At 40.4% G+C, this 20,735-nt stretch overlaps 1 protein-coding gene across 1 annotated transcript in view; it reads left to right on the forward strand.

The window, feature by feature from the left end:
• The window catches only part of FAM135B (family with sequence similarity 135 member B), a 212,955-nt gene extending 192,718 nt beyond the window's left edge, over positions 1–20,237 (forward strand). The window contains exons 11-20 of the mRNA XM_074898392.1: positions 252–325; positions 3,673–3,827; positions 4,906–6,976; positions 8,642–8,808; positions 10,054–10,145; positions 12,594–12,691; positions 12,991–13,142; positions 13,936–14,046; positions 18,159–18,272; positions 19,599–20,237. Of these exons, the coding sequence (XP_074754493.1) occupies positions 252–325; positions 3,673–3,827; positions 4,906–6,976; positions 8,642–8,808; positions 10,054–10,145; positions 12,594–12,691; positions 12,991–13,142; positions 13,936–14,046; positions 18,159–18,272; positions 19,599–19,804 (3,240 nt within the window). The 3' untranslated portion in view covers positions 19,805–20,237. The remainder of the gene's footprint in view (positions 1–251; positions 326–3,672; positions 3,828–4,905; positions 6,977–8,641; positions 8,809–10,053; positions 10,146–12,593; positions 12,692–12,990; positions 13,143–13,935; positions 14,047–18,158; positions 18,273–19,598) is intronic.
• The last annotated feature ends 498 nt before the right edge of the window (positions 20,238–20,735 follow it).

Raw genomic sequence — 20,735 nt, forward strand, 5'->3', positions numbered from 1 at the left:
TGTCAAGAGACACATCATACCTCCCAGCAAAACAGGCAACAACACCAGCTGCTTTGTGCTGGATTGGGAAAGTGAAGTAGAATTGAGCTTTTTTTTTATTTTTTTTTTTTTTTCCCTGTCACCAGAGTAGTGCAACACAGATGGAGCATAGCAAGGAGTCTGGTCTTGACAGTCACTGCTCTGTTATTAGCGTGATTGTACTTGGCACCTTTCAGGAGATCTTAGGTTTAACTTGTGTCTTTCTTCCTCAGGTGAGGAGATTCTCAGAAGCCTTCTTCTACACTGAGCACCAGAAACCTGATGTGCTCACATTCCAGGAAGGCCTGTAAGTAACCCATTAACCCTTCCCTGACACTGGAATGACTGAAAATGCAGTTCAATTGAAATCAAGACTGAGGTCTTTTTCTGCTTAATTTGAGAGAAGTCACTGGGCCTGTTCTAGCTATATTGTAAACCCATTGAAATCAGTGTCAAAAGTAAGAGTGACTCTGATCAGGCCTCAGAAATTATTCATTTCAAAATTCCTACATTCTATGGACACAGTGCAGGAGATCCTTTCCTCACCTTTCTTCTCAGTCACAGTTGGGTATGTTTCCTTTCAGAGCATATCTCCACCAACACCACTAACCTCAGGGCATGAAGAAATATATTTTTATCTTTCTGAAATTAGCTTCCTAAACCCACTATACCAGATCCAGTACTTCTAATGGAAATTAACTGCTGATAAGCAACAAGAGCTTAACATTTAAAAATTTGCTTTTTACCTTCACTAATATACATTTATACATTTTTGAAGGTCAGCAGTCATGGATTTGTTTTGCTGTTTAGTCCAGCCCTACTTTGTTTAGCAGAAAGGATCTTTAAATGCAGACAGGAGTATTAAACAGCCAATGTAAAGCTGTGGATGTTCACTAGATGCAGCAGTGGAGGAGAGGAATGGGGAATTCCACCACATTAGCTGGGAGTGGTGTCATCTCAGGGCTGATAATTGACTGAGAATCAACAGTGAAAAATAGTCCAGGAAAACAAATGTTGCACTGACCTGCATTCATAAAAACATGCTATAAAACATTGGAAAGGTAGGTATTTCCTTCTGCTTGACACTTCTTGCTTGGAACCAAGCTGGGCAGTATGCGGAGCCAATTTTAAAGCTACACCAAGGCAAATCCTGCCTTCAGTTTTAGATGATCCCAAGTGGAGCACATGGATAATACTTAGAACCTGACCCCTGAAGGCAGAGTTTAAACAAGGATGGTCAGATTTGAATTTCTGAGTAATGAATGATGGCTGGACTATTTGTCCACTGAAAAAGCCTGTCACCATGGGTAGACCACAGCATCACCAATGTGGAAACCCACCTTCCAGAAGGGTCTTAAAGAGGCTATGACATCAGGTCCTGTCATGATGATGAGACATAAGTGAGACATCTGCTTCTGACCTAGTGCAAAGAAGAAAATTACTTTCTCAGAACCGTGACTAGGGACATTAGGGTTTATTCAGTGTTGATGGAAAAGGCCATGACTTCATTAGCACCATGGCTTCAGGGGCCCAGCTGAGCTCACTTAGTCCTCACATGTCAGGTTTTAAGGGAGTGATGTAGAAGGAAAACCCCATGTCGAGATCCTGGGGTGAGGGCACAGACACTCGTGGCCCCATTCAAGCAAACATAACCCTGCACAGGAGGAAGCCTAATTGCATGAAGTGCTTTTATTTCTCCAGGAAGCCCCAGAACTAACCTGTTTCCTACAGAAAAACATTATTTTTCCTCAGTGATTATGAAGGATACTGAATTTAAAAAAAAAAAAAAAAAGTAAAATAGTTTACAGACTTTAAAAGTTGTTCTATGTAGTAAATTCAGTCTATACAGGTCTCATAGCAGAGTCATGTTTTCTTTTTGATTTTGCTAGGTGACGTAGTTGGAAAAACAGTCTTGGCTGCCAGAGTGTTATTCGTGTTGGGGGTGGCAGTGGGGGGTATTAATTGGGTTCACAGAGTCTCCAGGTTAGATCAGCTCTCAGCATGCCAGGTGCTGCACAACCACCTCAAGCATTAACAGGTTTTTTTCTTTTTTTCCCCTGATTCTTTCTTCCTTCTTACCAGACAAGAGCTTTTTCTTTTGCCTCCTATTCTGTTGTTGAGTTCTGTGTGACACCATGCACCTACATGCTTCACAGCATTTCACTGATTAGACAGAAGAGCACACACTATTTTCAATAGGTTGGGTGACATGCAGAGTGGGATCCTCTAGCAGGTGACATCCTCCCAATATTTTACAGAAAAAATATTTTTTCTCACACCATTCAGTATCAATGATACATCTTTTGTGCCAGAGATTTGTCTCGAAGTAAGCTTAGTTTATTATTTTTACATGTGGTTTTTAATAAAATGCTGGTGTTATTAATTAATATGTCTGTGAGAACTTTTATTATGGTATTAAGAGTTAACTCTAAACACCCAGGTATTGCTGCAGGCAAGAACGAGCAGTTAGCTGTTTCTGACTGCTGTCTGAGTCATGTTTTAACAACTAATGACTTGTTTATCTTTGAGGAAAAATAACTGGCCTACAGGTAAGAGCAAATGATAAGACAAGAACAATTATGTTTTGATGTTGAAGCTGATATGCTGGTCTGAATAAGTTATTTGTGTCTGGACATAGGAATCTTCCATGCTGGCATGAATTACAAACCTGCTGTTGGAGTTTTGCTTCATAATGTGTAAAGTGTGCTTTTTTCCAGTTCACTGCCACTTGATGATTATCTGCCTTTTGCCAATGATAATCTGAAATACTGCCATTGTGCTGTCCTATGGTATCTGTGCAGAATTGCTTTCAGCTGGCCATTTATGAAAAGCTTGTTGCTTTCCTCTTTATTCCTTAGGATAAAGGAATTAATCGGAGTCAACACAAATAAATGAACTTTATATTTGATGTTTTCCCTGTTTTTTGAGGAACGTGCTTACATAGGAAAGCTCATCAGAACTAAAAAATATTGTACTTGTTATAGCTGAACTCACATTTGTGTGCCAGTTTAATGTTATGTTCACTGATGAAAGCCAGGTAGCATTTTCCATGGCCCAAAAGATGGAAACAGTTATTTTAGTTCTGCTAACAGGCAGTGGCTGAATTGCTTTGTCTTAGCTCTTCCAAACGCATACGTAGGTGAGATATTGCAGTGTTCTGAGGACTGCTGAACATGAGATAGAGGGCCTGCCGTGCATCTTTCTTGGCCTTGTTCCTCCCTGTACTGCTCAACCAAAATTTTATTATTGTTTCCTGCATCTCTGTTTTGAAACCCTTGTCACAACCAGAGTGACAGACCTCTTCTTCTGACGAGAAAGCCCCTGAGGGATCCAGTCTTAACCAGCTGCAGTGACCCCTGAGAGGACAAAGAGTTATGGTAGTTAGCAGAAGCCTGTGGCAGAAGCAGCTGGAACAGTTTCAAAAAGACAGTTTTTTGCAGTGAGAGAGTGTGCAGGTTGTGGTATCTCTAACTGAGAGACAGAAATCAACTCATGTGAAACGTTCTTGGAGTACAGGGTAACTCCTCTCCTCTTAAGCACATTGCCTCTGTTCTCTGCCTGCACATCCAACGTTGCTGCTGGGCTTGCAGGAGTGATGGAGACACAACGTGGTAACTACTCAAACACTCAATTTCTTTTGTGCTTTGTTGCCAGGATCCAAAGTCATGGACAGATTTCTACAGAAATTCGTAATTCTGAATACTTCACCAGCATGCCCCCGCTTCCAGCAGAATGCCTCGACATAGATGGGGACTGGAACACGCTCCCGGTTATATTTGAAGATAGGTACATGGATATTCCTTGCAAAGGTGAGCAAAACACCACAAAGTACAGCTCTATGAGACAGCTTGAACTGAGGGAGGTTCACTTCCCCAGCCCAGGGTGAGCGGTCTCACATCCATTGGACTGGCTGCGGCTTGGATCAGAGCGTGGTCCATGTGTAATATAGCTCAATTCTTGTGTTTTCCCTGCTAGCAGACTAGAGTATTTCCTGTAGCTTCATAATTTTCATCTTCAGAATAAGTTGTTTAGTTACAAGAGCTGGAAGCAAAATCGAGAAAGAGAACAAAACCTTTTGGATTTTTGTTACAGTACAAATTTAAAGGAAAAACAGCACTATGAATTTTATCCCCAGTGTGACATCTAGTGGTAAGAAAACTCAGAACAAACCCACAATTTCAGCATGAAGCCCAACACTGTCCCTGAAAAGCAGAATTGCTTTAAAAAATATATATATATATTTTTCCTTTTGAGTATCCATCAAATTTTTAATTAAGAAATTGTTTAGGTTCACAGATTTGTAGCAAAACCTCATACCCTTAGTTCCCTTTTCTTTTTACTCAATTATTAAGATTATCAAGGAAGCAATATGTATTAATATTATAGGTGACCATAGTCTTGTAAATATGACCCACGGTCCAAAATTTCCACTCTTTCAGAGTTATCCAACTGCCTAAATTTTGACAGTGCTTATTACAGATATTTAAACTATTAAACTGAGTATTAAACTGACTTACAGGCGAGAGCTATACTATGAACAATGTCATATTACAGCAGGAATACAAAGAATGTCAGCTTTGTTTTGTTTCCTATGCGTAAAAAACTAGTCGTTTAGATACACTGAGGATAGATGGATATACTGAGGAAAGTATATTTTATTGGTATTGTCTTCTTTGGCATTTAGCTGTTTAGTGAGTACAATTCTAATTAAATGCACTCTGGTATTTACATTTGTAATATGCCTCTAATGCATATATAATTTATATAATATAAATATACATAATTTTTTTAGGCCTTACAATCACTTTTCAATGTCCCATACCACCTTGGGGTAATTTGTTGTGTCCCTGCAGGTACTACTTCTTTTTTTTTCTTTCTTTCTTTCAGATCAGAGTTTGGAAGTTTTCCCAGAATTTGAGGTTCCTGCAAGTACTCAAATGGATATAATAGATGACAATGAAGATTTTGCATCAAATGATGCCACTGCAGTAAGGAAAGGAGACTTTGGGAAAGGTACTCTGCTAATACACACAGATAGGATAAACGGGAATCCCTCCTGCATATACAGTGGTACTGAAGGTGCTGCTTATACAGCTAAGGGTTTAAACCAGCACTCCACATCTCAGGTATGTACAGCGATCAAAGAAGGCCAAAGGAAACCTGAAAATATTTTTGTTTCAAGTAAGGAAACAACTTCTGACTCAGAGCCAGGCAATACAGAATGCACATCAGAAGACTTTAAAACACCCGAGGAAATGTTATTAAAAGACAATAGACTTGTGGCAGATGTTACCTATGGAGATGATAAACCTAGCAATAAGGATTCCCACAAAAGTGAGCCCATGCTAATTGTCAGTGCTCAGTATGAGTGTGGAGCATGTGGAAGTAATGGCTTGAAAGACAGGACTGAAATACATAAAATAGATCAATCTAGTCATCTTGAGAATAATTTCACTTCATCTGAACTTGCACTGAATGAATTAACCAGTCTTGAAAAAACAGGAGACCCAGACAGCAAAGTTCTGCTCCCTGTTTTGAAGGCTTTGCCCACACACAGCTTTGAAGTGAAATTGTTCGCAAAGGAGCAACGGGGTGAGGAGTGTGAAGAATTTACACTGATGTCAGGGGTTATAAAAAGATCCTCCTCTATAATATCTGATTCAGGCATTGAAAGTGAACCCAGTTCAGTGGCATGGTCTGATGCTCGTAGTCGGGCACTGGAGCTGCCCAGCGATCGGGAGATTCTGCACCACTTGGTAAGAAGGCACGCCATCCACCGAAATTCCCTGGAGGGTGGCCACACAGAAAGCAATACCAGCTTGCCCAGTGGGATCCAAGCATCACTCACATCCATCAGCTCTTTGCCCTTTGAGGAAGAAGAGAGGGAAGTGGAGCTTACCAAACTGACAAAATCTGTCTCAGCTCCTCAGATCAGTAGCCCAGAAGAGCCTGCGGAGGAGGTAGATATAGCCAAACACAGTGAAGCAACCTTGGGTGATTCAGGAGGAAACTTAAAAAGTTGCACAGGAACAGAGAGTGCAGATGGAAAATTAATCATGGACTTTTCTGAATGTCAAACCACCACTGAAAGCAGACAACTAGAACCAAGAGAACATCCCAAACCCACCATCAAACACAGTAGCAGTAACACTGAGTTACAAGGGGAGGCAGAGAAGGAAGGTCTCCCAGAGACCTACTGTAGTTTGGAAAAGGCAAGACCACCCATTTTTCCAAAGCAGCTCCAAGATAATGTCTCTGAGTGCCAGTCACTGGACAGAGATGGTGAGTGCAGCTTAAAAACACCAAGGGCTTATAATTACTTGGACAAAAATATAGATAAGTTTGATACATGCATTGAGGATCCAACGGATAAACTTAAGCCAGACAGTTTAAAATTACAACAAGGCTTTTACTCCAATAGCAGAATTTCAGAAGAGGATTTCTCACAAAGCATAAAGCTGGTACCAGATTTTTGCTATCCTGTTCCACCTCCTTCAGAGACTTCAACTGAGTTTGGCTCAATGCAAGGAGAGTGTGGTAGCTCTCTTGCTGATGAGAGCCCAGCAGTGTATGCAGAAATGCAGGGGTTACAAGAAATTGAGCTCAACGACTCACCTGCCTCAGCAGACCCTTCTGCAGGATCCTACCAGGCTGAATATCCTCAGGAACCCAACAGCCAAGAGCATAAACTTGTAGCCAACGGCACCAGTTTTCATTTGGCGACAACGGAGGGAGTAGCCCTGGAAAGCAGAAAGGCTGTTGATGTGGTTAACCTCTCCGTCTCTTGCACAGCCACCTGTCTTCCCTTTTCTTCTGTGCTCAAAGAGACCCCTGCTATGGTCGGCTTCTCTGCAAAGCAGGCTGCGTTCCCCATCACACACCAGCCTCTGGGCTCTTTTGGAGTTGTCTCTTCTAATTCAAATGAGATGGATGAAGAGACCAATGAAAGGATGCTGAAGTAAGAATGTCTAATTACTGTCTTCATTAATGTTACTGTAGTGCCAAAAGACCCTGAAAAAGCTCGGGACCCCAATACAGTAAGCTTGCATTCAGAGACAGTTGCTGCCTGAGGCATTACACTATAAATAATCCAAATAGATGAATGGTTTATATAGCAGAAATAATCTAAATAGACAGGAAGGATGAAAACACAAGAGACCAAGATTGTCAAAGACATTAGGTCTTTAATCCTATGAAAACAAGTGGTATTTAGGTGTCTAAATAATCTTTAAGATCTGGTCCTCCTTCATGAAGTCAAGGTTACTCAGACTTGAGTACTGATCCCAGATAGTCGGTTCACTATGACAGTGCCATAGCTTGTTTTTCTCTTCTGTTTAAATAACTGCACTCATTAGCTGTATTATGAATCAGGAGCATAGGCTGGCTGGTAGGGTCTCAACTTCAGTTTCTCAAACCAGAAAAATGGCAGAACTGGCATCCTGGGTAGCTGGAGAAGAGGCTTTTTCTTTTTTTATCTTCTTCATTGCCCATGACAGAAGTGCCCCATTGTTGCCTTGATGTCACAGTGGCCCACTTCGCAGATTGGCACACTAGCACATGTATACTTCCCTTATAGTTTGGTGTCTCTGCTGTGCTGAGGGAAAACAGTAACATGGGAATTTCTCAACCCATTCAGCTCCCCAAAATGTTAGCTCTCTGCATGTGGATCTGTTTGCTACCCAAGGCTTTATTTTTATTTATTCTGAAAGCACCTTGAAGTGTTTTTTTATAGATCCTGATGTAAGTCCTGCTTAATCTAAACTCAAAATTTGTGCACATGAATCCAGGGCCTCTGGGCCCATGGCCTGAATGCTAGATTTTTCATTCTTGTGTCCCTTTAAAGTCAGTTGGGCTGAGGTAAGTAATTGCTTACCATTATCAAGTGGCCTTAAGCTATTCTCAAGCTTTAAAGGTTGATATCTCCTAAACTCATCCACCCTAGTTTTCTGCTTAATTCTTCACTTATGTTGTGATTATTAATTCTTAAAAACTGTGGATAAGTTCTGGTAAGTCAAAAATCCACCAAAAAGTTTGGTATCTTCAACCAGCAGAATGCTTCAGGGTGAGCTCATGTGTCAAATGTTAAGTCTGGAGTAGGAAAGGGGCTGGCTTAATTCTTTCAGCACTGAACAGCTGTTCCTCTTAGCTACAAAATGTTTTCAGAAGAAGCTGAAACCAAACCAGAACAAAAGTATCTACCGTATGAGGTGCATCCTTTAACTCCTAACTTTTTGCTGATAAATGGATTTGATGCTAGCAAAATTATACATTTTACATTTTGATATCTATAAACCTGCTGACATTAAGATGCAAAATTGCTAAATCTATATCTTAGTCTCATTGTTATGGGCCACCAGAAAATTATTTTTTGCAAATCCTTCATTCCTCTGGCAGGTGTGAGGCACTAATAGACTTTAGGTATTCCCTGAATGTAACCAGATCAGAAACATTTTCTTCCCCGCATCCTCATTTCTCTCAATCAGAATACATAAGGAATAGCAACCAGGTCTCCACTTTAAAGTTGCAAACATAATTTCTTGCAAATACCAGCCTCCTCATTTCTAGTTTGAAGGTTTGATGTTGAACACACAGTTCTATTGTGATTAATTAATGTATTCTCCAGTTTTTATCAGGCCAAAGAAAAATTTAAAAAAGAAATGAAGATTGAAGGATTTCTGTACAGTGACTTATCTGTACTAGCTTCTGATATCCCATATTTTCCACCAGAGGAAGAGGAAGAAAATTTGGAAGATGGCATTCACCTGGTTGTCTGTGTCCATGGATTGGATGGTAAGGCCAGGAGAAATTGCTGTTTGCAAGTCCTTTTGGTGTAAACAAAAAAGGGCACATATTCAGCAAGTAGTCCAAGGAAAGTATTTAACTAAGTCTTTAGTCCTTGTTAAGTTATTCAGTCCATTGTAATAAAAGATCTAGGGGAATATTAAATATTTGCTTTAAGAAATGGGTGCTGCAATTCTTTTTGTTGTTTAAACAGAATTCTACATCAAAGTACATCAGTCCTTCTGTGTACAGGGGGAGTGCATTACAGTAACTCTTGTCGAAATTTCCACAGATGCTTCGTTGTTTTGCAGTATGTCACCAGGATGAAAACATGATTTAACCCCCCCCACACACACTGTTATAGGGTAGACAGTGGCCACCTTTAGGAAGTGAGAGAATAAAAATTATTATTCACTGCAGAGGAAGCATGGTCTGGATTTTTTTACATATATGCTTTCTAAGCAGAAAATAGGTATGTTAAACCTGAAGCTTCTCTTGACAAATTATTGGTGTCAATGGGCAAGGTGTAGATGTTACGCTTGAAAGACAGAGAAGAAGGGGTAGACACTCTGAAATCTCAGGCATTCTCAGAAAGGTGGAAAACAAACACTTGCTGGCTTGAGCAAGGACCACTTACCATTCAGTATCTCAGTGGCAGTAATGTCCTTCTCATGAGGGGGAGATATCTCCTTTTCCAGCGAAACATTTGAGAAGACTTTGGAATTTCCTAGTATGAGATGGGACTTCTCCCGAAATATTAGGAGCCTGATAGTATTTCAGTACTGTCTCTAATTACAAATACACAGATGCAGGCTACTCTACATCTGAAGGTACAGCCTTGTACCCCAGCACATGTGCAGAGGTCCCTGGCAGGGCTGCAGCATCCCCTGGGAGCCTCACCAGCTGTGAAGGTAGAAGGACAGACCTCAGCTTTTTGACTTTTTGTCTTACCTCTGTTCTTCAGCACATAGGGGGCAGAGTTATTCTGGGCCTGAACTTTGCCCCTTCTTCCCCACCATTATGCAGTCCCCAGCAGCAGGAGGTTAGGTCCAGCCCACCTTGTGCAGGCTGTGGATGTTCTTGATCTCCCACTGTTTAAATGCACGATGCTACGGTGTTGTGAGCTGCCTTAGCAGCGCTTAGCAAGAGCTCCCTGGTGTCAAGGTTTGTAGGAAGACATGTATTAAATTGACTCTATATTAGTTATTTTTCTGTTGAATTACATTGTATAAAGATGTTACCTGTTATTTCTAGGTAACAGTGCAGATCTGCGACTGGTAAAAACTTTTATAGAGCTGGGACTCCCTGGTGGAAAACTGGACTTCCTAATGTCTGAAAGAAATCAGGTAGTACAGAGCTAATTTCTACCTTCTTTAAGATCTGCTACAATCTACAATCTGTTGACATTGTGGAAACAAGCCTTCAGCAAAGCTTTTTCACCAGCTGAATGAAGCAAAAGTAGTGGGGAATTCAAGGAATTTTATGTAGTATTTAGTACAAAGGCCTGGTCCTATTTCTGTCTAATTAGACAGGGTGTTCAAACCTGTCAGAAAATATTCCTAGCATTAAAGTCAAAGTCAATTACATTAGCACTTACAGGACTAGAACCTTCTTCTTAGGTGAAGGAAATTGATCTATTCTGTCAGTTTGCAAACTTAACAGCCTAGTGCCTCTGCCTGTTGGATGCCAGGTAACACAGCACGGACAGAAAGCAGCAAGTTTAGTGATGCTAAATTTTCTGGAGGATGTGGCATATCCAGCAGGTGTTGTCAGCTTCATTTGCTGCATCAGCCATTGTTTCTCCCGTTGCAATGCTTATGAGATTCATTTCCTTGAGTGATAAAGAAACATCCTCCAGAAAAATTCATTGCTAATCTAGGCAGAAAACCAGAAATGAATTCTGTGCTTTGCTCTGCAATGAACCCATATTTATGACACAGAAGCCTATCTTTATGTACAAGGTAAGGATTTCTAGTGCTCAGCTGGAAAAATTCTGATTTGAATCAAAACTTTCCAACCTTCTTCGTTCAACAGCTTTTATATTTTGAAGTGGCCGGTTGGTGTTAAGTCTGTGAACTTGACACCTTCCAGTGCACATCTCTATCAGGAGCAGACATGCACAGTGAATGTAAGCAAGATGAAACTAATGAGGAGTCCACTTCAGACCTGCATCAAAGCCTCTTCTCATGTTTTCAGAGAATAAAAAATCTTACATGTCTATTCAACATTATTCAGAGTCCATAATGGGAACTTTTAGTGCTCTTATAGTCTGGGAAGGTGAGGAAGTTTCCGTGGCACTGGAAATTGAACCCATGTGGTTTGATGTCTGCATGCTGTAAAGCATCCTGTCACCCTTTTTTTCCTTGCTCTGAGAGCTGCACTGAAAATGACCCAAGAAATCAATAGTTTAGCTGAAGTTTGCCTCATAGAGGAAGATGCAGATCACTTTTTTTAGCATTCATTTGTGCTACATTTCACAAGCTAAATGAGGCTGAGATGATACTAAAGGATGGAGATATAAGCAGGTGAAATACGATGCTTGATGTGTTTTGTTTATGATTAATGATTATGATTCTTCCCCTTTTAAACAACTTGAAAGATTTGGAATAATCAGGCTAGGAGGAAATAATTAATTATCAATGCAGACAAAACAAACAAGCAGAAGGTTAGTGGACGGTTTGTAGTTTATGAGAACATTTATTTTAAGGCTGTATTGCAAAGTGAATATACTCATGTTTTACTTTGCAAGAGCTTCAATTAGCAAGATGAGTTGTGTCACAAAAGCATTAATTACTCAAATGTTTGCTCTGAATAGCTGTTCCAACATTTGATGATTGTTTTTGTGGCATCTCATTAGTTATGAATTTGATTTAGAGTCCTGTTGGATTGCCAAATAACACAGTTCTGAATAAGATCTGTCTGCAATCGTATAGGCTGGACAATATATTATTTGTTTTATTGTGTCACGATTGGCAGTACTGTTGCAAGCAATAAATGTCTCTAGCACTCATTCTCTTACTGATAACTGTTGAATAACAAACACACAGCATTTCATTGAGAGCCAAATATTTTTTTTATTACATCTTTAGCATCAGCATAACTGTGTGTCTGTCTATAATGCTGCAAACTATTTTATCATAGTAATCTGTTAAATTCTAAATGTTAAAAGCTCTTCTTCTATGTGCAGAGTGTGGCATCTAGAGCGGCTGAGCATTAGCAGTTCTCACCAGTGTCAAGTCAGGCTGCTTTAAACTCATACATATTACTCTGGAATCGCTCAGCCTAATATTTTTAATCTTACTATTAATAAATAGTAGGTCTGGGTTTATCCTATCATGACACGTGACAAAGTTAGAGGCACAGTCAGTAGAGGGAGAAGCAACCATAGGAGTAATTTAATCTCCTTAAAAATATGAGTCGTCTTCTGGAGGGCCCAATTTCCACATGGGCTTTGACGATAGATATGTGACCCACGCTGACCCATGGTACTGCTGTTAACTGTTGATGCTATGTGAGAAAGAAAATACTTGTGTTGAATAAATTTTGCAATATTAGTTGGAAGCTCTTTGCTAATAAACTGAAAAGTGAAACTTCATGACTGTTTTCAAAGGAGAACTTCAATTTTTAGAGGACCTGGAGACTGAGAAAAGTCCCCCCTCCCTTCCCTTTCAGCACATATAAAGAAAATTTGGACTGGTTATTAAGTTTCTGCTTGCATTTTGCTTTGAAAATAACATCAGTTTGCAATAAGTGCAATATATTTTAGTTCACTGACTCATTCCATTTTTCACCAGACTGATACTTTTGCTGATTTTGATACAATGACTGACCGATTATTGGATGAAATTATTCAGCATATCCAGCTGTACAACCTCTCCATATCCCGAATAAGGTAAGCATTTTGATAGTTAATGGTCTGTAGCTGTTTGAGTTACATGAGCAACATTCAGTGAAATTAGCTTTTCCAAAAGTGCACTGTGTCAAAAGCCATTGAATCAGTGAGATTAATTTTTACATTGTCATAGATGGAAGAGTCTCTACTAGGCTGAAAAAAATTGTGAAATGGTAACTTAAGGATGTTACTAAAAGCCCTGATAGAGTCCCATCAAGAGCAATTTATGCCACCCCTATGTTTCATTTGAATAAAATAGAGATGGGTTTTGTGTTAACGTAATTCTTCTTTCCTAACAGTTTTATTGGACATTCCCTTGGTAACGTCATCATTCGATCTGTATTAACTCGCCCCAGGTTTCGCTATTACCTCAACAAGTTACACACCTTCCTGTCCCTCTCTGGGCCTCACCTGGGAACTCTTTACAACAACAGTACTTTGGTTAGTACAGGTAAGAGTTGATGGGAAAGCTATGACTGGCTGCAGTCCATGACAGTGTGCATGAGAAAGCAACACATGGAGGTAACAATAAATTGCAACAACGTGACTTGTACATTGAAGTGGTGGAAAATATTTGCTGAAGACTTCAAACCCACACAGAAAAAAAATGCAGTGAGAGGGGCTTTCAGTATCTCCTACAAGGTCCATCACAGTGCTCCCTGGAAAACCCAGGGGTATGCAGAAGTGAGCGATGACCTTGCCTCCACAGTATTCTTCCACTTCTCTGTATACTACCAGTAAAGAGAGGCATCTCCAAGGCTGAAGAAGACACTTGCAGTGCTTTGGGAACAGAATGTCCCACAGTTCACCCTTCCTGAGTTTTTATGCTCTCATGACACAGATAATCAGTATCATAGAATAGCTTATGTTGGAAGGGACATTTAAATGTCATCTAGTCCAGCCCCCTTGCAATGAGCAGGGACATCTTCAACCAGCTCAGGTTGCTCAGAGTCTTGTCCAACCTGACCTTGAATGTTTCCAGGGATGGGGCATCTACCACCTCTCTGGGCAACCTGTGCCAGTGTTTCGCCACCCTCGCTGTAAAACATTTCTTCTTTATATCTAGTCTGAATCTACCCTCTTTTAGTTTAAAACCATTACCCATATCCAGTGAGAATCTTAGAGTTTTCTACTTGTTGATTAGCAATAGAAGAAGAAACAAAGGCTTATACTGAGTTGCAGTGCTACCCTTACTGCAGGCACACGTCAAACAGGATAAAAATAGGCACTGATTTTTATTCCAGGTCTATGGCTCATGCAGAAGTTGAAAAAGTCAGGGTCACTTTTACAACTGACCTTCAGGGACAATGCGGATCTGCGCAAGTGTTTCCTCTATCAGCTCAGCCAAAAAACGGGTGAGTAGGGCTTGATGTGACTGTGTAAATAGCAAGGGCTACTCCAAAGGATTGTACTGGATTGCCATGTCCTCCAGGGAGTAAAGGAAATCTGCATTTTTTTAATGATGTTTCTTTAAACACTCTTGCTTTCGAGAAGAGCTGCTCTGTCTAAAACCTGATATCAATTTTATCTGTGCATTTTTTTCTGTGCCAGTTATCAGTGAATATATTTGCCAAACTGTTAGCACCAAATAAGACTTTCATGATGGAGTAAACATACACCTAAGTTTATATTCTGCAAGAAAGAAATATCACTCTTGACAGGCCACCGTTGCTTAATTTATGTTGCTAGATTAAAACCATTTTTTCCTTTTCTACTATATTTTTTAAGTTTAACATCTGTTGTCTCTAGGAAATATGACTCTGTGAGATGAAAAACAAATTTTATTCATGTCTATTGTGACATTTTTGTACTACAGAGAGATGTATAGCCTCACACTGGAAAAATGATGTCTAAATAGAGATCTTGTTATACCTTCCTTGGTCTGTCATGAATAAATGAAATCAGACTTTTCTTAAGAAAAGAAAGCAAGTATGATCCTTCTGTTTTGGCAAATGTTTTCTTTTATCAGTTATTTTTAATTTTGTGTGTGAGCAAACTGGTGCTAATTATGTAGTCACAAGGTCAGTACCTGATGATTTATTTTTTCTTCTCATACTTTGGTACATTGCTAAAAATAAATAAAGACTATGTTAAGATGAATATAACTTCTTAATTCTTAGTCTGACAGACATAGAGGTGTTTCATAATTTCATGAACACACTACATGATATAATCAATGACAGGAAGCTGTTCTATCTTGGCATTATTTGAATTTCCTTATTTGAAATTTCCCTTTGATTCCCTGGTTCTCTTTTTTTTTTGAGTATAGTTGATGGCTGCTTTACTACTGTCATATTAAAATAAAATTGGGTCTACAGAGGAAGATCACATTTCCTAGCAAAGAATTCTCAAGCATGTGTTGTGAGTCAAAGCAATTTGGTTTTTGTTATGTTGGTAGACTGGAGATCTAACAAGCTATAAATGAAGGTCTTGTCCCTGCAAAAGCAGAAAGCAGAAATTGTGAAGAGTTGTCTTTAAAGTCAGAATGATCCAGGTAGATGCTTATGTGAAAAATCTGACGAAGTAGGTAGGTCCAGATGTGAACATATGAGCTGGCATACTGAGTCAAAATAGAGGTGCCCCTACTCTAGTACCCTGCTCCCAAAAGTAGGTGAAAGAATCTCCTGTGGTGGGTTGACCCTGACTGGATGCCAGGTGCCCACCAAAGCTGCTCTATCTCTCCCCTCTTCAGCTAGATGTCAAAGAGAAAATATAACAAAAAGCTCATGTGTTGAGATAAGGATAGGGGGAGATCTCTCACCAGTTACTGTCACAGACAAAACAGACTCAACTTGAGAAATCAGTTTAATTTATTGCCACTCAAATCAGAGCAGGGCAATGAGAAATAAAACCAACTCTTAAAACACTTTCCCCCACTTCACTTTTTCCCAGGCTTAGCTTTACTCCTGTTTTTTTCTCTGCAATGGCACATGGGGACAGGTCTTGGGGGTTTTTGGTCAGTTCATCACCCATTGTCTCTGCCTCTCCTTCCTCCCTGAGGGAGAATTTCTCACACTCTTCCCCTGCTCCAGTGTGGAGTCCCTCCCACAGGAGACAGTCCTCCACAAACTTCTCCAATGCGAGTCCTTCCCAGGGACTGCAGTTCTTCATGAACTGCTCCAGCGTGGGTCCCTCCCACTGAGTGCAGTCCTTCAGGAACAGACTGCTCCTGCCTGGCTCATAGAATTATAGAATGGTTTGGGTTGGAAGGGACCTTAAAGACCATCTAGTCCCAGCCCCCCTGCCATGGGCAGGGACACCTTCCACTAGCCCAGGTTGCCCAAAGCCCCGTCCAACCTGGCCTTGAACACTGCCAGGGAGGGGGCAGCCACGACCTCTCTGGGCAACCTGTGCCAGGGCCTCACCACCCACTCAGTGAAGAACTTCTTCCTAATATTTAATCTAAATCTACTCTCTAACAGTTTAAAACTGTTACCCCTCCTCCTATCACTGAACTCCCTGATGCAGAGCCCCTCCCCATCCTTCCTATAGCCCCTTTTAATCACTGGGAGGCCGCTATAGGGTGTCCCCGGAGCCTTCTCTTCTCCAGGCTGAACACCCCCAACTCTCTCAGCCTGTCCTCACAGGGCGGTGCTCCAGCCCCCGGAGCATCTTTGTGGCCTCCTCTGGAGTCGCTCCAACAGATCCATGTCCTTCTTATATTGTGGGCACCTGAGCTGAACACAGTACTCCAGGTGGGGTCTCATGAGAGCAGAGTCGAGGGGGAGAAACACCTCCCTCGACCTGCTGGCCACACTGCTCTTGATGCAGCCCAGGATACAGCTGGCTTCCTGTGGGGTCACAGCTTCCTTCACACATCCACCTTTCTCCAGCATGGGGTTGTCTATGGGCTGCAGGTGGAGATCCGCTCCACCATGGATCTTCATGTACTGTGGGGGTGCAAACTGCCTCACTGTGGTCTTCACCACAAGCTGCACAGGGATCTCTGCTCTGGCACCTGGAGCACCTCCTCCCCCTCCTTCTTCACTGATCTCAATGTCTGCAGAGTTGTTGCTCTCACATATTCTCACTGCTGTCTTTGCTGGCTGCAATTGCTTTTCTGCAGTTGTTGGGTGTTTCCTCCCCCTTATTAAATCTGTTATCCCAGAGGCGCTACCACCATCACTGATGGGCTCAGCCCTGGCCAGCAGTGGGTCCGTCTTGGAGCCGGCTGGCATTGGCTCTGTGGGACATGGGGGAAGCTTCTGGCAGCTTCTCACAGAAGCCACCCCTGTAGACACCCTCTACCAAAAACCTTGCCATGCAGATCCAATACACCTACAAAGGGAGAAATATCAGAAGCAGTATTTTTGCTAATTCCCTAGATAACTCTTTAAACCTCCAGCAATTTCTGACTTTCTTCTTAAAGTAAAAGTCCCTGCTATTTTTTCATCTCTTTAAATGTTCCTTGTGCTTGTCTTGAATGAAAAAATAAACATTATTCCCTATTGAACCTCTTCACATAAAATTTTAGTTATGGTAATAATCACTGTTGCTTCTCCTCCCTTTTATCTTTGACACAAACTCAGCTGGTTTGATTGCATGAGAAAATAATAGCTTCAGCCAGGCTTAATAAAAGCTGCAGCAGCACTCTTTGTGGTGGTGATGGACAACTTTTCTATGAAAATCTAGAAATGAAACGACTTGGTTCTTCTTGGTCCTTTTCCTGTAAGGGGCAGAGGGGAAAGGTGAAGGTCAAACCCATGGCCCTTCTGTATTCAGAGTACTCTCTGTGGATTATCTAGTCTACTAGGTCACCTGTGTCCCCTTTCCTATCTTTCTGCTGAGTGTGGGTGGTGGAGAGCTCAAAAGACCACAGACAGGGCAAACAGTGAAAGCCTGTTTCCACAGTCTATCAGTGGCGCCGTTGCCTCCAGGGAAGAGGGAGGATTCCTGGTTTCCAGTCCATGTACCAGCAGTGTGCATTTATCAAGGCACTGCTGAATGCAGGGACTGGTTCCCAAGGCTCCCTCAACACTGATGTAATACTATGACATCATAGCAGTGAAGCTGGCTCCTCTTCTTCTCCCTCTCTCTATTTTATTTGAAAATTGTACTAATTTGTTGTGTTATTTTGGAATGTGATCCCCATTCCTGTGAACACTTATTTATCCAAAACCACTCATTAACTGTAGTGAGTCTGTACATGTGTTCCAATATTTTGACACATAAATATTTGCAAGATGAAAGTTTCAGTAAAAAGCCTTTTTTCAGAGACAGTTCTTAGTTTTTTTGTTGACGTACAATTAACCCATATGAGTGTTGATAACACATAGTTCACAGAAGTAGCAGAAATTGTTTTAATCTATTATGAATCTTTCTAAGCTTGTGTTGCATGTTCTAATTATTATTATTTTGCACTATAGATTTTCAAAGGTGTTTGAACATGAAGTAGTAATGCTGACACTGTATGTATTTTCATCGCTGTGCATCATTGTGATAAATGTATTTAATGCATTTGCCGCAGGTCTTCAGTATTTTAAAAATGTTGTGTTAGTGGCCTCACCACAAGACAGATATGTACCCTTTCATTCAGCAAGAATAGAAATGTGCAAAAATGCACTTAAGGACAGACACACAGGTATGTTTAAGATCCTTTCTATATTTACAAAGCTGTTCAGGAGTTGTGTATTTGTGCAACTGAGAGATTGCATTACAAGGGTTTTTCATCAGTATGGTGAAAACTCACATGTTTATTTGATAAGAAAGAAAGTGTTCTCTTCCCACAGGAAATTACTGAAATCAGTAAAAGAAGCTTTTTAAGCCATTTGTCTGATGAAAACAAATTTCAGTCAGGCCATAATCAAAAGTTTCTTACCGATTCTTCCCCTTCCCTTTAATTTATCTTTTTAAAAGTGATGATAATAGAACCATCTCTTGACCTTTTTTTTTTTCTGCAGTCTACTAATTTACTAGTATTGTCTCCCCTTTGTTTCACATAAAGAAATCTCTCTCAGCACACCCAAAATCAGGGAGTTTTCCCTTTGTTTTCATGTTTGATAGTTGATGATTGCCAGGTAATTTAAGGAACAGATGTAAAATCATATCAGTTTGTGATAAAATCTGTAAAGCACATCAGGACTCAGGCTGTCAGAGTCTTAGCCCTCCTGTGATCTCAGGCTGTGTATTGTCCCAGATATTGCCTTTGTTATTAGCAGTATCCCTGATTTATAAAATGTTTCATGGCTTCAGTTTGGTACTACTTCCAGAAATAGTGTTCAGTGTAATTTCATACCTGTTTCACATATGTGATTACCTAGAAATGGGGATGCTTTTTGGAAGTAGAAAGAGACACTCAGGCCAAATAATCGGCATGGTTGCCTTCACACATCTTACTTAAATTACAGCCCTTTCTATCCAACCTCATATATGAATTAAAAGGTAATTTTCTAACTCTCTTTTCCAGTGGTTGTTTCTCAGGGAGATGTTTGACCTGGCAGGAGCTGGATCTACATTCATTGTAGATCATTTATGATTGCAAGTTTCCTGAGCCATTGTTTTTGCCCCATAAACTCCTCAACTATCTGCATGATGTACTTCCTGCAATAGGTTCCCCAGAGAAACCCGAATGGACCTCTATGTATTCCAAGACCCTTTTGCATTTGAATTCACAGGCAGTGTGAGTCCAACCCTCTTCCTTCAGCATTTTTTTCCACCACAGAGGGAAGGAGACTAAATGATGAGAGTGTCTCACTCAGCTTCAACCCACCTCTTCAGATGGCCAGTGCCACTATTAGATAAACATCATCCCGACACTTGGCAAATCTTTGGAATGGACTGCTATCTCTTGCATTTTGTCCTTGCATCCATTTTCCTTCTCATTGCAACTGTGATTAAATGATACTGGAAGGAAAAAGGGGATCTGTCAGCTTTGGCATGTAGGTGTGACATCTAAACTCTTTTGCAGGTCCTGTTTATGCAGAAATGATTAACAACCTGCTCCAGCCTTTGATTGAGGCGAAGGACTGCACTTTGATCAGACACAACGTGTTCCACGCGCTGCCAAACACTGCCAACACACTGATAGGCCGGGCTGCGCACATTGCCGTTCTGGACTCTGAACTTTTCCTGGAGAAGTTTTTCCTCGTGGCAGGACTCAACTACTTCAAATAGTGCCTGAAGTATGGGGTAACAGAGGCAAACCCATTCACTGAGTGGAGGAGAATCCCTTAGACAAGAGTGCAGTGTTAGAAATGAGATCAGGTGGGACTTTCAAACTCTCCATTTCCATTTCTGTTTCAGAGAATAAAGTGCTATGGCTTTAAGGCATTCAAGCTTCCAAATATTGGTGCTTTTGGAAGAAATAAATATTCCTCTTCAGTTTCTATGTTCTTTGTCCACTTAAAGACATGAGCCACTTCTGAAGTTCAGAATCAGAATAAGGCGGCTAATTCTTTAAATGTGATTGGACCAATATGATTCCCATTTCTCCTGAATATTAACCCAGGAACTTGGCTGTCCTTAATTCAATGCTTATTTATGTATTAGTAAAGCTATACATTTGTAGCACTCTTGGGATAGTTAACACAAGAGGAAACAAGCATATACGAACTCAGGTTAAAACCTCCTTTGTGATGAACTGAGAAGTCTGAAAAACATTTATGAAAGTTTCAATGTTTCTATTTGTTGAAAGAAAATATTTGGGTTGTTCCAATACTGGTAATAATTTGTAACATATGTGCATTCAAATAATGGAAAAGAGTGAAATATTTAACATAGAATTAAGAAATCTTGATATTTGTCTTTAAAAAAAAAAAACAACCCAACTTTAAGTTGGGCAGAATTTTCTTCAAGTTAGAAGCTGACAAACCAAGAGGAGTCTATTGGATTACTTGTAAAATATCAGTGGCATCTGTTAACATTTCTTCTGTTTACATTTATAGAGGATCATTATTGTGCTTATAGCCTCAGAGGTACAATTTTTACTTTTACATTTGTATCTAAGTAGATTTACCCCAACAAATTTTTATTTTTTTAAAATTTATTACTCTGATATGAAATTAAAAATCTAGCCAGTAATAACCCCTAAAAAACTGAAACAGAA

Source organism: Athene noctua, chromosome 2, assembly GCF_965140245.1.
Source record: "Athene noctua chromosome 2, bAthNoc1.hap1.1, whole genome shotgun sequence".
NCBI lineage: Eukaryota > Metazoa > Chordata > Aves > Strigiformes > Strigidae > Athene > Athene noctua.